Genomic DNA, 11,704 nt, shown 5'->3' on the forward strand with positions numbered 1-11,704 from the left:
CATCTGTGCTGGATTTCCTGAAATGCACACAGATGCGGCGCACCTTCGTGAGCAAATCAGACAGATTGGGGTATGTCTTGAGGAAACGCTGAACTATGAGATTTAACACATGGGCCAGGCATGGCACATGTGTCAGTCTGCCGAGTTGCAGAGCTGCCACCAGGTTACGGCCATTGTCACACACAACCATGCCTGGCTTCAGGTTCAGCGGTGCCAGCCACAGATCAGTCTGCGCCATGATGCCCTGTAATAACTCTTTGGCGGTGTGCCTTTTATCGCCTAGGATCAGCAGTTTGAGCACCGCCTGCTGTCGCTTAGCGATGGCACTGCTGCTGTGCCTAGAGCTACCGACTGATGGCGCCGTGCCCACGGATGGTAATTCAGAGGAGGAGGTGGAGGAGGGGTGGGAGGAGGAGGAGGCATAGTAGGTCTTTGAGACTTGGACCGAGGTAGGCCCCGCAATCCTTGGCGTCGGCAGTATATGACCATCCCCAGGGTCAGACTCGGTCCCAGCCTCCACCAAGTTAACCCAATGTGATGTCAGCGATATATAGTGGCCCTGCCCGGCAGCACTCGTCCACGTGTCCGTGGTCAGGTGGACCTTGTCAGAAACGGCGTTGGTCAGGGCACGGAGGATGTTCTCTGACACGTGCTTGTGCAGGGCTGGGACGGCACATCGGGAAAAGTAGTGGCGGCTGGGGACCGAATACCGAGGGGCGGCCGCAGCCATGAGGTTTCGAAAGGCCTCGGTCTCTACCAGCAACTTGGAGATGTGGACGTTGAGGGCTTGGGCGTGTGGGTGGGTTGCGCTATACCTCCTTTTGCGCTCCAGCGTCTGGGGTATGGAGAGCTGAACGCTGGTGGATGCTGTGGAGGATCGTGGAGGCGAAGATGGGGTTTTCGCACGGGAGGTGTTTGGGCCGGGGTCCTGGGCAGGGGTCTGACTAGCAGATGACACAGGGGAAGGAGCAATGGTGTGCCCGGCCGGAGGTGAACGGGCTTGGTGCCATTGAGTGGGGTGTTTAGCATTCAGATGCCTGCGCATACTGGTGGTAGTTAAGCTAGTAGTGGTGGAACCCCTGCTGATCCTGGTTTGGCAAAGGTTGCACACCACAGTCCGTCGGTCATCCGGTGTTTCTTTAAAGAACCTCCAGACTTCTGAAAATCTAGCCCTCGCCACGGGAGCTTGACTACGGGCAACATTTGGCGCTGATGCACCAGCTCTGGCCCTGCCTCTCCGTCTGGCCCCACCACTGCCTCTTCCAACCTGTTCTGCTATAGGACTCGCCTCCGTCTCAGAAGCACTGTGTTCACCCGGCCTATCAACCCAGCTTGGGTCTGTCACCTCATCATCCTCCGATCCCTCAGTCTGCTCCCCCCTCAAACTTCCTGCCCTGACAACAACTTCACCACTGTCTGACAACTGTGTCTCCTCATCGTCCGACACCTCTTTACACACTTCTTCCACTACGTGAATAATGTCATCATCACCCACAGACTGCAACTGGTGGAAAACCTGGGCATCGGAAAATAGCTCAGCAGCAGCAGGACAAGTGGTTTGTGACTGTGGGAAGGGTCCAGAAAACAGTTCCTCAGAGTATGCCGGTTCAAATGCCAAATTTTGGTGGGAGGGGGCAGACTGGGGGGAAGGAGGCTGAGGTGGAGGAGCTGGAGAAGTGCCGATTTCGGTGACATGGGTGGACTGCGTGGAAGACTGACTGGTGGACAAATGGCTAGGAGCATTGTCCGCAATCCACGACATCACTTCTTCGCACTGTTCTGGCCTCAACAGTGCTCTACCACCAGTCCCAGTAACTTGAGACATGATGAACCTAGGGAGTGTACCTCTGCGGCGTTCCCCTGCTCCCCCATCAGCAGGTGGTATCTCACCCCGCCCAGGACCACGGCCTCTGACCCCTGCAGTAGTTGGACGCCCATGTCCACGCCCTCGTCCACTACCCCTAGCCCTCAGGTTAAACATTTTCCAAATTAAAGTGTAAACTTGAAAAAAAAAATTTTTTGTGGTTATTTTTTTTTAGTTTTTTATTTTTTTTAACAAAACGATGCTATCCTATTGCTATGGCTAGTTTCTAACCTACACTGACAGCACACAACTGGATTTTGTGCTTTGCAAGATGAGTTTGAGCTATAAAATGAAATACAGCTAAAAAAAAAAAAATCAGCAGACTCTGCCTAATTCTACTCAAACCCCTAATAAATTGTCCCACTTCGGTGTTTGAGCTGGATATGCGTGTCACTAAGAGCTAAACACAACGGTCGCAGGTCTCCCAGCAAATTCCTCACAGTATGGTACTAGCTGCACTACTAGTGCCAGCAAGCCCAGCCACAAGCAAACAAAAAAAAGGAAAATATAACGCTATTGTAGGTCTAAGTAAGCCGTTGGGGTTCTCCTATGGCTATTTTGTAGCCTACAATGAGAGCACACTGCTTTGCAAGATGAGTTTGAGCTATAAAATGAAATAAAGGTAAAAAAAAAAAAAATCAGCAGACTCTGCCTAATTCTAATCAAAGCCCTAATAAATTGTCCCACTTTGGTGTTTGAGGTGGATATGTGTGTCACTAAGAGCTAAACACAACAGTAGCAAGTCCCCCTGCAAATTCCTCACAATATGGTACTAGCTGCACTACTAGTGCCAGCAAGCCCAGCCACAAGCAAATAAAAAAAAAAAGTATAACGTTATTGTAGCCCTAAGAAGGGCTGTTGGGTTCTTGTAGAATCACTCCTGCCTAACACTATTCTAATAGAACACCCTAACGCTTTCCCTGACCAGCAGCAGCTCTCTCCCTAGCGGCATCCAGACACAGAATGATCCGAGCAGCGCAGGCAGGGGCTAGTCTATTCCAGGGTCACCTGATCTGGACAGCCAACCACTGCTATCGACGTGTAAGGGTACCACGTCATGCTGGGTGGAGTGCAGAGTCTCCTGGCTTGTGATTGGCTCTGTTTCTGGCCGCCAAAGAGCAAAACGGCGGGAGATGCCATTTTCTCGAGCGGGCGAAGTATTCGAGTATGTTCGCTCATCTCTAGTGATAACTAAATGGCTCAGGGAACAAGACATAGAGATTTTGGGTCCATGGCCTGAAAACTCCCCAGATCTTAATCCCATTGAGAACTTGTGGTCAATCATCAAGAGACGGGTGGACAAACAAAAACCAACAAATTGTGACAAAATGCAAGCATTGATTGTGCAAGAATGGACTGCTATCAGTCAGGATTTGGTCCAGAAGTAGATTGAGAGCTGCCAGGAAGAATTGCAGAGGTCCTGAAGAAGAAGGGTCAACACTGCAAATAATGACTTGCTGCATTAACTCATTCTAACTGTCAATAAAAACTTTTGTTACTCATAATATGATTGCACTTGTATTTCTGTATGTGATAAAATCATCTGACAAACACACATAAAATCCAGAGGGCAACAGATCATGTGAAAATATAATATTTGTGTCATTCTCAAAACTTATGGCCATGACTTTAGATATTAAAAGAATATATTAATATACTATGATGTGATAAATCCCGATATACTACCATACCTAGTTAAAGTACCCTAGGGGGTGGGGGGGGGGCTAAAAATTCACCCCCTCCCTAGAACTTGTTTAAATATAGATAAAAAATCAACAAACAACATAAATATGTTTCTGAATTTCCGATCTATCAAAATATTATAACGCTGGTTATTTCCGGGGTTTAAACCCGTAATCGAAAATAGCACTTTTTTTGCCATTTTGAAAAAATTCAATGAAAATTAATCAAAAGGCTGTACAGTTCTCAGTATGGTATCATTGAAAACATCATCAAGAGCCGCAAAAATGACACCACTCACAACTTTGTACACTGAAGTATGAAAAAGTTATTAGCATCAGAAAATGGCGAAATGAATTTTTTTTTGTCCAGGAGGTTTTCATTTTTGTAAATGTTTAAAAACATTATAAAACCTAAATAAATTTGTTATCCTCCTGATGGCACCAACCCAAAGATTAAAGTTATTTGGGGCGCACAGTGAAAGCCGCGAAATCCAAGCCCACAAGAAAATGGTGCAAATGCGTTTTTTAGAATTCATTTGGAATTTTTTCTTGCTTCTCAGTACACAACATGGAATATTATATACGTCACTATGAAGTGCAATTTGTTATGCAGAAAACAAGCCCTAATATAGCTCTTTACATTGTTATAGATTTATGAAGGTTGAGAGTAAAAAATGGAAACGCAAAAACGTAAAAGGGTTGTGGCGTTAAGGGATAACCGAGTGGACACTTGTATAAATTTTGGATTTGAGGCCCTGACCTTCATTTTTAAGCACTCTAATCACACACCATGCAGATGACAACATATGAGGGTGGTTTGTAATGCTTTTTAAAAGCATTGCAGAACTCATTCCTTTTTACATTTTGCCATTCTTTTGGTTGGTTTGAAAGCGTTTCTCTTCATTGTTGGAAGTGCTAACATTTTCACAGCAATTTTACATTTTAAACATCCAGCAATGAAGAAAAAACGCTTTCTAACCAGCCAAACGCATGGTAAAATGTAAAAAACATGCGCTTCTTCAATGCTTAAAAAACGCACCTCAAACACCATGTGTGACTGCACCATAAGAAGCAGCCAATGAATTTCAATAAAATATATATGCAAAAATGTATAAATTTATAGAAATAAACAGCCCAAACTTTCAATGGCCATCAGGTTTATGTGCAAAATTTTAAAGATTTAAAGCATTGTAAAATACTTACAATTTGCATTTTAAACAGGTTCCATGAAAAAAAATCCTTCCAATACACCTGCCCTGGAAAAAGTCCCAAAAAGAACAAAAAAAAGACACATAAGTGAAAAAAGGATAAGTGAGGCACAACGCGCAAGGTGTACACAAAGGTGTACAATAGCAAAAGTCGCAAAAAAAGCAAATAGAAAAAGAAAACAACAAGCACAAATAAAGTTCCCATGTCCCCCATTGCCTTCTTTGCGTGACAGTGATTTGATCTTATACCATCTTTTTCTATTAACCCTTACAGGATTCAGCCCTTTTTCAATTTTGCATTTCTGTTTTTTACTGCCCTCATTCCAAAAGCAATAACTTTTACATTCTTACATTAACAGAGATGTGTTAGGGCTTGTTATCTGTGGGACAAATTGTACTTTTTAGTGGTGCCATTTAACTCGGAAATCGACGGAAAACCCGACAAAAATGAGGTCCGCGGACCCTTAGTAAATGAGCCCAAATGTATTTATAGAAGGTCAGTTTGATGTAAATATAGTGAAAGAATGTGGTGATAAGTATGAGCGCCATATTAGGCTGTGTTCACTTGCTGGATGTTTAATAAACATAATGGCGTTTGTAATATACAGTATAAAATTCCCATGTACCTACTGACTTTAATCTATCCATAAAATCCAAAAAAGAAGCAGCACTCCAGATCCAAACAGGAAAAAAAGAAGAAGAGTTTATTCCAAAACTGGCAAAGGCCGGCGCCACACAGGGCGCTTTGTCTGCACTTGCAAACGCAGACAAAGTCGCGCCCACCGGGGCGGGCCTCGGCCCGATCGCATCAGCGTTTCTATGGAAACGCCTGCGATCGGGAACGAGCCGCCGGTGTTTCGCGTTAATTTAACGGTTTCGGTATGTTACACCCTTTCTCATTATAGCTTTAATTAGTGGCTACATAGTGAGATAAATTACTGCCAAAGGGGAAGAAAATTTAAGGGTTAATTCTCTCAATGTATTCTTCTGAAGGTGATGTGTGTGTGATGTGCATGGAACCAAACCAGGACATACACAATATTAATATACCATGTAACATATACATAGTGTATGCAGTATGTACACACATACATAAATCCAAATGCAGTAAACATACTGTAAAGGACATGAATGATGATGTCACAATGACAGAGAATCTCCCCCAATGGCTGATGACATCATAATGCCAGATCAATTCCAGCTGACTGTCCAATCAGGAGGCAGGAAAGTAGCCACGCCCATTGAAAATTGACCAATCCGGAGCAAGATAGTGGAGTCCCGCCCCCTGGCTAAGGTATAAAAGGCAGCACACGCAGTCAGGTGGTCAGAGACAACATGGATCATCAGACAGGCAGCATGGTGGAGCAGGTCATCCTGAAAGGATATAACCAGATTCAGGAGCAGCTCCACAGCCTGGATGAAGAGTACATACAATACTACAGCAAACAGGATGAGGACAGCAAAAATGGGGAACAACTGGAGAATAAAATCTCAGAGGATGAAGAAATAGAGGCAGAAATGCAACCACAGGCACCAAAGAAACTGGAGATTGCTATGGGTAGACCAAGAAACCGCTTTTTAGCCCTGCTCCGGAGACCACGGAGGTGGATTGCTGGTCTCAAACACAGAGGAACCTATATCGTCAATGAGGAACCTTCTAATGAGATCCCTGGACCCAGTCATATCAACTTGGAGGACAGTATGGCCGACACCAAAGGTAGGAATTTACTAAGGGTCGGCCAGGTGGTCAGAAACAACATGGATCGTCAGACAGGCAACATGGTGGAGCAAGTCATCCTGAAAGAATATAACCAGATCCAGGAGCAGCTCCACAGCCTGGATGAAGAGTACATCAAATACTGCAGCAAACAGAATGAGGACAGCAAAAATGGTGAACAACTGGAGAATAAAATCTCAGAGGATGAAGAAATAGAGGCAGGAAGCCGCTTTTTAGCCCTGTTCCGGAGACCACAGAGGTGGATTGCTGGTCTCAAACACAGAAGGACCTATATCGTCAATGAGGAACCTTCTAATGTGATCCCTGGACCCAGTCATATCAACATGGAGGATAGTATGGCCAACAGCAAAGGTAGGAAATTACTAAGGATCATTTCTATGTAAAAGAAGGGTTTATTGCACATAGCACGATCGGTGTATGTAGTACATATGGATATTTAATCTGTTGGCTGAAATGTTTAGACCAGTGGTGGCAAACATATGGCACGGGTGCCAGAGGTGGCACTCAGAGCCATTTCTGTGGGCACTCTGACAATCGTCCCAGGACAGAGTTCACTAAATAGGACCAAATCTTCCTGCATTCCCAGGCCACACTTCATTGGCTGTTTGGAAATGCGGGAAAAGTGAGAAGGTGTTTACAGAACTGCATTATCTTTGAAGCTCATCCTGCTGGACCCACCATTCTTTCTCTACAGAGAGACCCTGGAGGGAAGCTACAACGAGAGACTAAATTTTCCTTCCTTCTTTCAACTGTATTGGTGGTCTCAGGCAGCCGATACAATTGAAAGATGTGGAAGAACAGGCAGCAATAAGTTACTGCTTAAAATGCCATGTTGGCTCTTCATGGTAAATAAGTGGATTTTGGTTGTAGTTTGGGCAATCGGTCTCCAAAAGGTTTGCCATCACTGGTTTACACCATGTGACCACTGCACTGATTAAAAGAAGCAATGATTGGTTGACAGTATATATACATTTATACATAGTGACACGTATTGGATACAAATCGTGATAATATGCCATGTCTCATTCCACTGACACGATATATATATGCTTTTTTACAGCCTGTATGTCACATACAGAAGACCAGAAGGATGATGAAGAGAAACAGCACACCATACAATATAGCAAAAAGAATATGGATACTTGTAGATCTGTGCAGGATGTCCGCCGTGACCCCAGCTCTATTGACCCTACTACCAGAGAGGAGCTCCCCAGGTCTGCACAGTCATCTTCGAGCAGCGGATACCAGGACACCACAGCTGACACCTCTGTGGTAGAAGCCGGCACCTCTGCCCAAGCATCCACTGCCACCGTGCCCCTATCACTGGAGTCCTTCACGTTCCACCGCTCACTGGGTCAAGGAGGCTTTGCTCAAGTCTACCTGGCGACAGATAGGATTCGCAGAGAGCGTGTCGCCATCAAGGTCATCGATAAAAGGGATTACACTGAATCTGGCTACAGCTTTGTAGAGCGCGACATCCTTCAACTCTCCCATGCCAGCCCATTTCTCATCCATGGGCTGGGTGCCTTCCACACGGTTAACTTTGTGTATTACGTGATGGAAGTGGCCACTAGAGGGGACCTGCTTGATTTTATCCTAGAAATGTGTCCTCTTGATACAGCGACTGTAAGATTCATCATAGCAGAAGTGGTCTGTGGCACAGAATTCCTCCACAGCAAAGGGATTCTTCATCGAGATCTAAAGCCAGAAAATCTGCTTCTGACCACGGAAGGCCATATCAAAATCACTGATTTTGGCCTGGCTGTGAAAGGCGTTGCTAAGAGGATTACAGATGACTGTAGGGGGACGGCAGGATTTGCAGCCCCAGAAATGATCCTTGGCTTACCACATGGGAGAGCCGTGGATTATTTTGCCATTGGCGTCATCCTCTATGGGCTGGTGACAGCAAGGTATCCATTCCCTGGAGAAGGACCAAGAGATTTGGAGCAATCTGTCCTCAATCATGAACCACACTTCCCAGAGTCTCTTCCCCCTGACACAGTCAGCATTTTACAAGGACTGTTGTGCAAAGACCAGTTCCATCGCCTTGGAGTCAAAGGAGACATCAGGGAACATCAATTCTTCTCTGATATAAACTGGGAAGATGTGGAAGCTAGGAAGATGCCACCACCAGAGATCCTGAGGTCAGAAGCCATTGACCTCAATGTGGAAGATACTATGGACTATGCTGAACCACCACACTACATAAAATCTAAGTACCAAAAAATGTTCAACCAGTTCAGCTTTGTATGTCCAGAATGGTCAACACAGTATCACCCTGTCATCACCAGGAAGTGGGTGGCCACACTCTTTAGCAGATGGTCATCCAAATAGTAAGAACAACCCAAGGACAATGGTGGTGGATGGCCCATTGCTCCCAGCCTAATTCTTCATCCCAATCTCCTAATCCCTCCATAACCCCATGTAGAGGCCCATGTAGCTTGCACCACCAGTATAGTATAATCAATGGAGCAGGTAAGTAGTAGGACGACATCCATTACTCTTCTCATTGTAGTGCGCAGGGCAATGATGTGTATATAATGAATGATTTTTCTTCCGGTTGTGTATTAATGTGTATAATCTGTTGCCGCCTTATTTTAACACACTGACAGGCAGAGGGTAACCACTCAATAAGATAAGTCTCCTGCCTGTATGATGTATAATATGAAATGATAGGTGTCCATGGCCATTGCTATATAAATGTGCATAGAATTAACTAGTGATTTAGAATCCTCCACTGTAATCCCAAATCTAGAATGAGCAGAGACTTCAATTAATCAATTATGAGGTCTCCGGATTTGTATGGTAGCAGAAGATGTGTTATGAATATTTGTATCCTGAGCTCCATGTTTAGTCATAATCACTTACATACATTTTCTTTTGTTTCTGTAGATCACCGCTCCAGATCAAGGCCTCGCTGTATCCTACATAATGTATGACATTTACCGTACTCGACCTGCAGGTTGCGTCTTGCGCCTTCACCCCCTGGATTCCACCTGAAGTTTGCGACTTGCTACTTCACACACCGCAAATGGACTGCCTAAAGGTAGAGTCCATAGACCTTCTGAAGGTAGCCTCTGGCTCCTTCATTAACCGCAAATGGACTGCCAAGAGGTAGCATCTCGCATGTTTGCCTAGCGTCCATAGACCTTCTGAAGGTAGCCTCTGGTTCCTTCACCCACCGCAAATGGACTGCCAACAGGTAGCATCTCGCATGTTTGCCTAGCGTCCATAGACCCTCTGAAGGTAGCTTCTGGCTCCTTCACCCACCGCAAATGGACTGCCAACTGGTAGCATCTTGAATGTTTGCCTAGCATCCATAGACCTACTGAAGGTAGCCTCTGGCTCCTTCACCTACCGCAAATGGACTGCCAACAGGTAGCATCTAGCATGTTTGCCTGGCGTCCATAGACATTTTGAAGGTAGTCCCTGGCTCCTTCAACCATCACAAATGGACTGCCACTAGGTAGCATCTTGCATGTTTGCCTGGTGTCCATAGACCTCTTGAAGGTAGCCCCTGGCTCCTTCACCCACCGCAAATAGACTGCCACTAGGTAGCATCTTGCATGTTTGCCTGGTGTCCATAGACCTCTTGAAGGTAGCCCCTGGCTCCTTCACCCACCGCAAATGGACTGATACTAGGTAGAATCTCGCATGTTTTCCTAGCGTCCATAGACCCTCTGAAGGTAGCCTCTGGCTCCTTCACCCACCACAAATGGACTGCCAAGAGGCAGCATCTCGCATGTTTGCCTGGCGTCCATAGACCTTCTGAAGGTAGCCTCTGGCTCCTTCACCCACTGCAAATGGACTGCCAAGAGGTAGCATCTCGCATGTTTGCCTAGCGTCCATAGACCTTCTGAAGGTAGCCTCTGGCTCCTTCACCTACCGCAAATGGACTGCCAACAGGTAGCATCTCGCATGTTTGCCTGGCGTCCATAGACATTTTGAAGGTAGCCCCTGGCTCCTTCAACCACCGCAAATGGACTGCCACTAGGTAGCATCTCGCATGTTTGCCTAGCGTCCATAGACATTTTGAAGGTAGCCTCTGGCTCCTTCACCTACCGCAAATGGACTGCCAACAGGTAGCATCTCGCATGTTTGCCTAGCGTCCATAGACCTTCTGAAGGTAGCCTCTGGCTCCTTCACCCACCACAAATGGACTGCCAAGAGGTAGCATCTCGCATGTTTGCCTAGCGTCCATAGACCTTCTGAAGGTAGCCTCTGGCTCCTTCACCCACTGCAAATGGACTGCCAACAGGTAGCATCTCGCATGTTTGCCTGGCGTCCATAGACATTTTGAAGGTAGCCCCTGGCTCCTTCAACCACCGCAAATGGACTGCCACTAGGTAGCATCTCGCATGTTTGCCTAGCGTCCATAGACCCTCTGAAGGTAGCCTCTGGCTCCTTCACCCACCACAAATGGACTGCCAAGAGGTAGCATCTCGCATGTTTGCCTAGCGTCCATAGACCTTCTGAAGGTAGCCTCTGGCTCCTTCACCCACTGCAAATGGACTGCCAACAGGTAGCATCTCGCATGTTTGCCTGGCGTCCATAGACATTTTGAAGGTAGCCCCTGGCTCCTTCAACCACCGCAAATGGACTGCCACTAGGTAGCATCTCGCATGTTTGCCTAGCGTCCATAGACCCTCTGAAGGTAGCCTCTGGCTCCTTCACCCACCGCAAATGGACTGCCAACAGGTAGCATCTTGCATGTTTGCCTAGCGTCCATAGACCTACTGAAGGTAGCCTCTGGCTCCTTCACCTACCGCAAATGGACTGCCAACAGGTAGCATCTAGCATGTTTGCCTGGCGTCCATAGACATTTTGAAGGTAGCCCCTGGCTACTTCAACCACCGCAAATGGACTGACAACAGGTAGCACCTTGCATGTTTGCCTGGCGTCCATAGACCTTTTGAAGGTAGCCCCAGGCTCCTTCACCCACTGCAAATGGACTGTCACTAGGTAGCATCTCGCATGTTTGCCTAGCGTCCATAGACCTTTCGAAGGTAGCCTCTGGCTCCTTCACCCACTGCAAATGGACTGCCACTAGGTAGCATTTCGCATGTTTGCCTAGCGTCCATAGACCTTCTGAAGGTAGCCTCTGGCTCCTTCACCCACCGCAAATGGACTGCCAACAGGTAGCATCTTGCATGTTTACCTGGTGTCCGTAGACCTTCTGAAGGTAGCTTCTGGCTCCTTCACACACCGCAAA

General features: G+C 46.4%; 1 protein-coding gene across 2 annotated transcripts; it reads left to right on the forward strand.

Annotated features, from left to right (window-relative positions):
• Positions 1-6,096: 6,096 nt before the first annotated feature.
• Positions 6,097-9,866, forward strand: LOC140120503 (uncharacterized). 2 transcript variants are annotated; one of them, XR_011853829.1, is made up of 3 exons: positions 6,097-6,843; positions 7,553-8,967; positions 9,385-9,866. XR_011853829.1 is itself a non-coding variant. In XM_072139522.1 (2 exons), the coding sequence occupies exons 1-2, from the start codon at positions 6,111-6,113 to the stop codon at positions 8,824-8,826; spliced, it is 2,007 nt and encodes a 668-aa protein (XP_071995623.1). In that variant the 5' UTR covers positions 6,097-6,110; the 3' UTR covers positions 8,827-9,358. The 2 variants fall into 2 exon arrangements, 1 of the variants encoding a protein (XP_071995623.1); XM_072139522.1 differs by lacking the exon at positions 9,385-9,866 and having other exon boundaries at positions 7,553-9,358.
• The last annotated feature ends 1,838 nt before the right edge of the window (positions 9,867-11,704 follow it).

This window comes from Engystomops pustulosus, chromosome 3, assembly GCF_040894005.1.
Source record: "Engystomops pustulosus chromosome 3, aEngPut4.maternal, whole genome shotgun sequence".
NCBI lineage: Eukaryota > Metazoa > Chordata > Amphibia > Anura > Leptodactylidae > Engystomops > Engystomops pustulosus.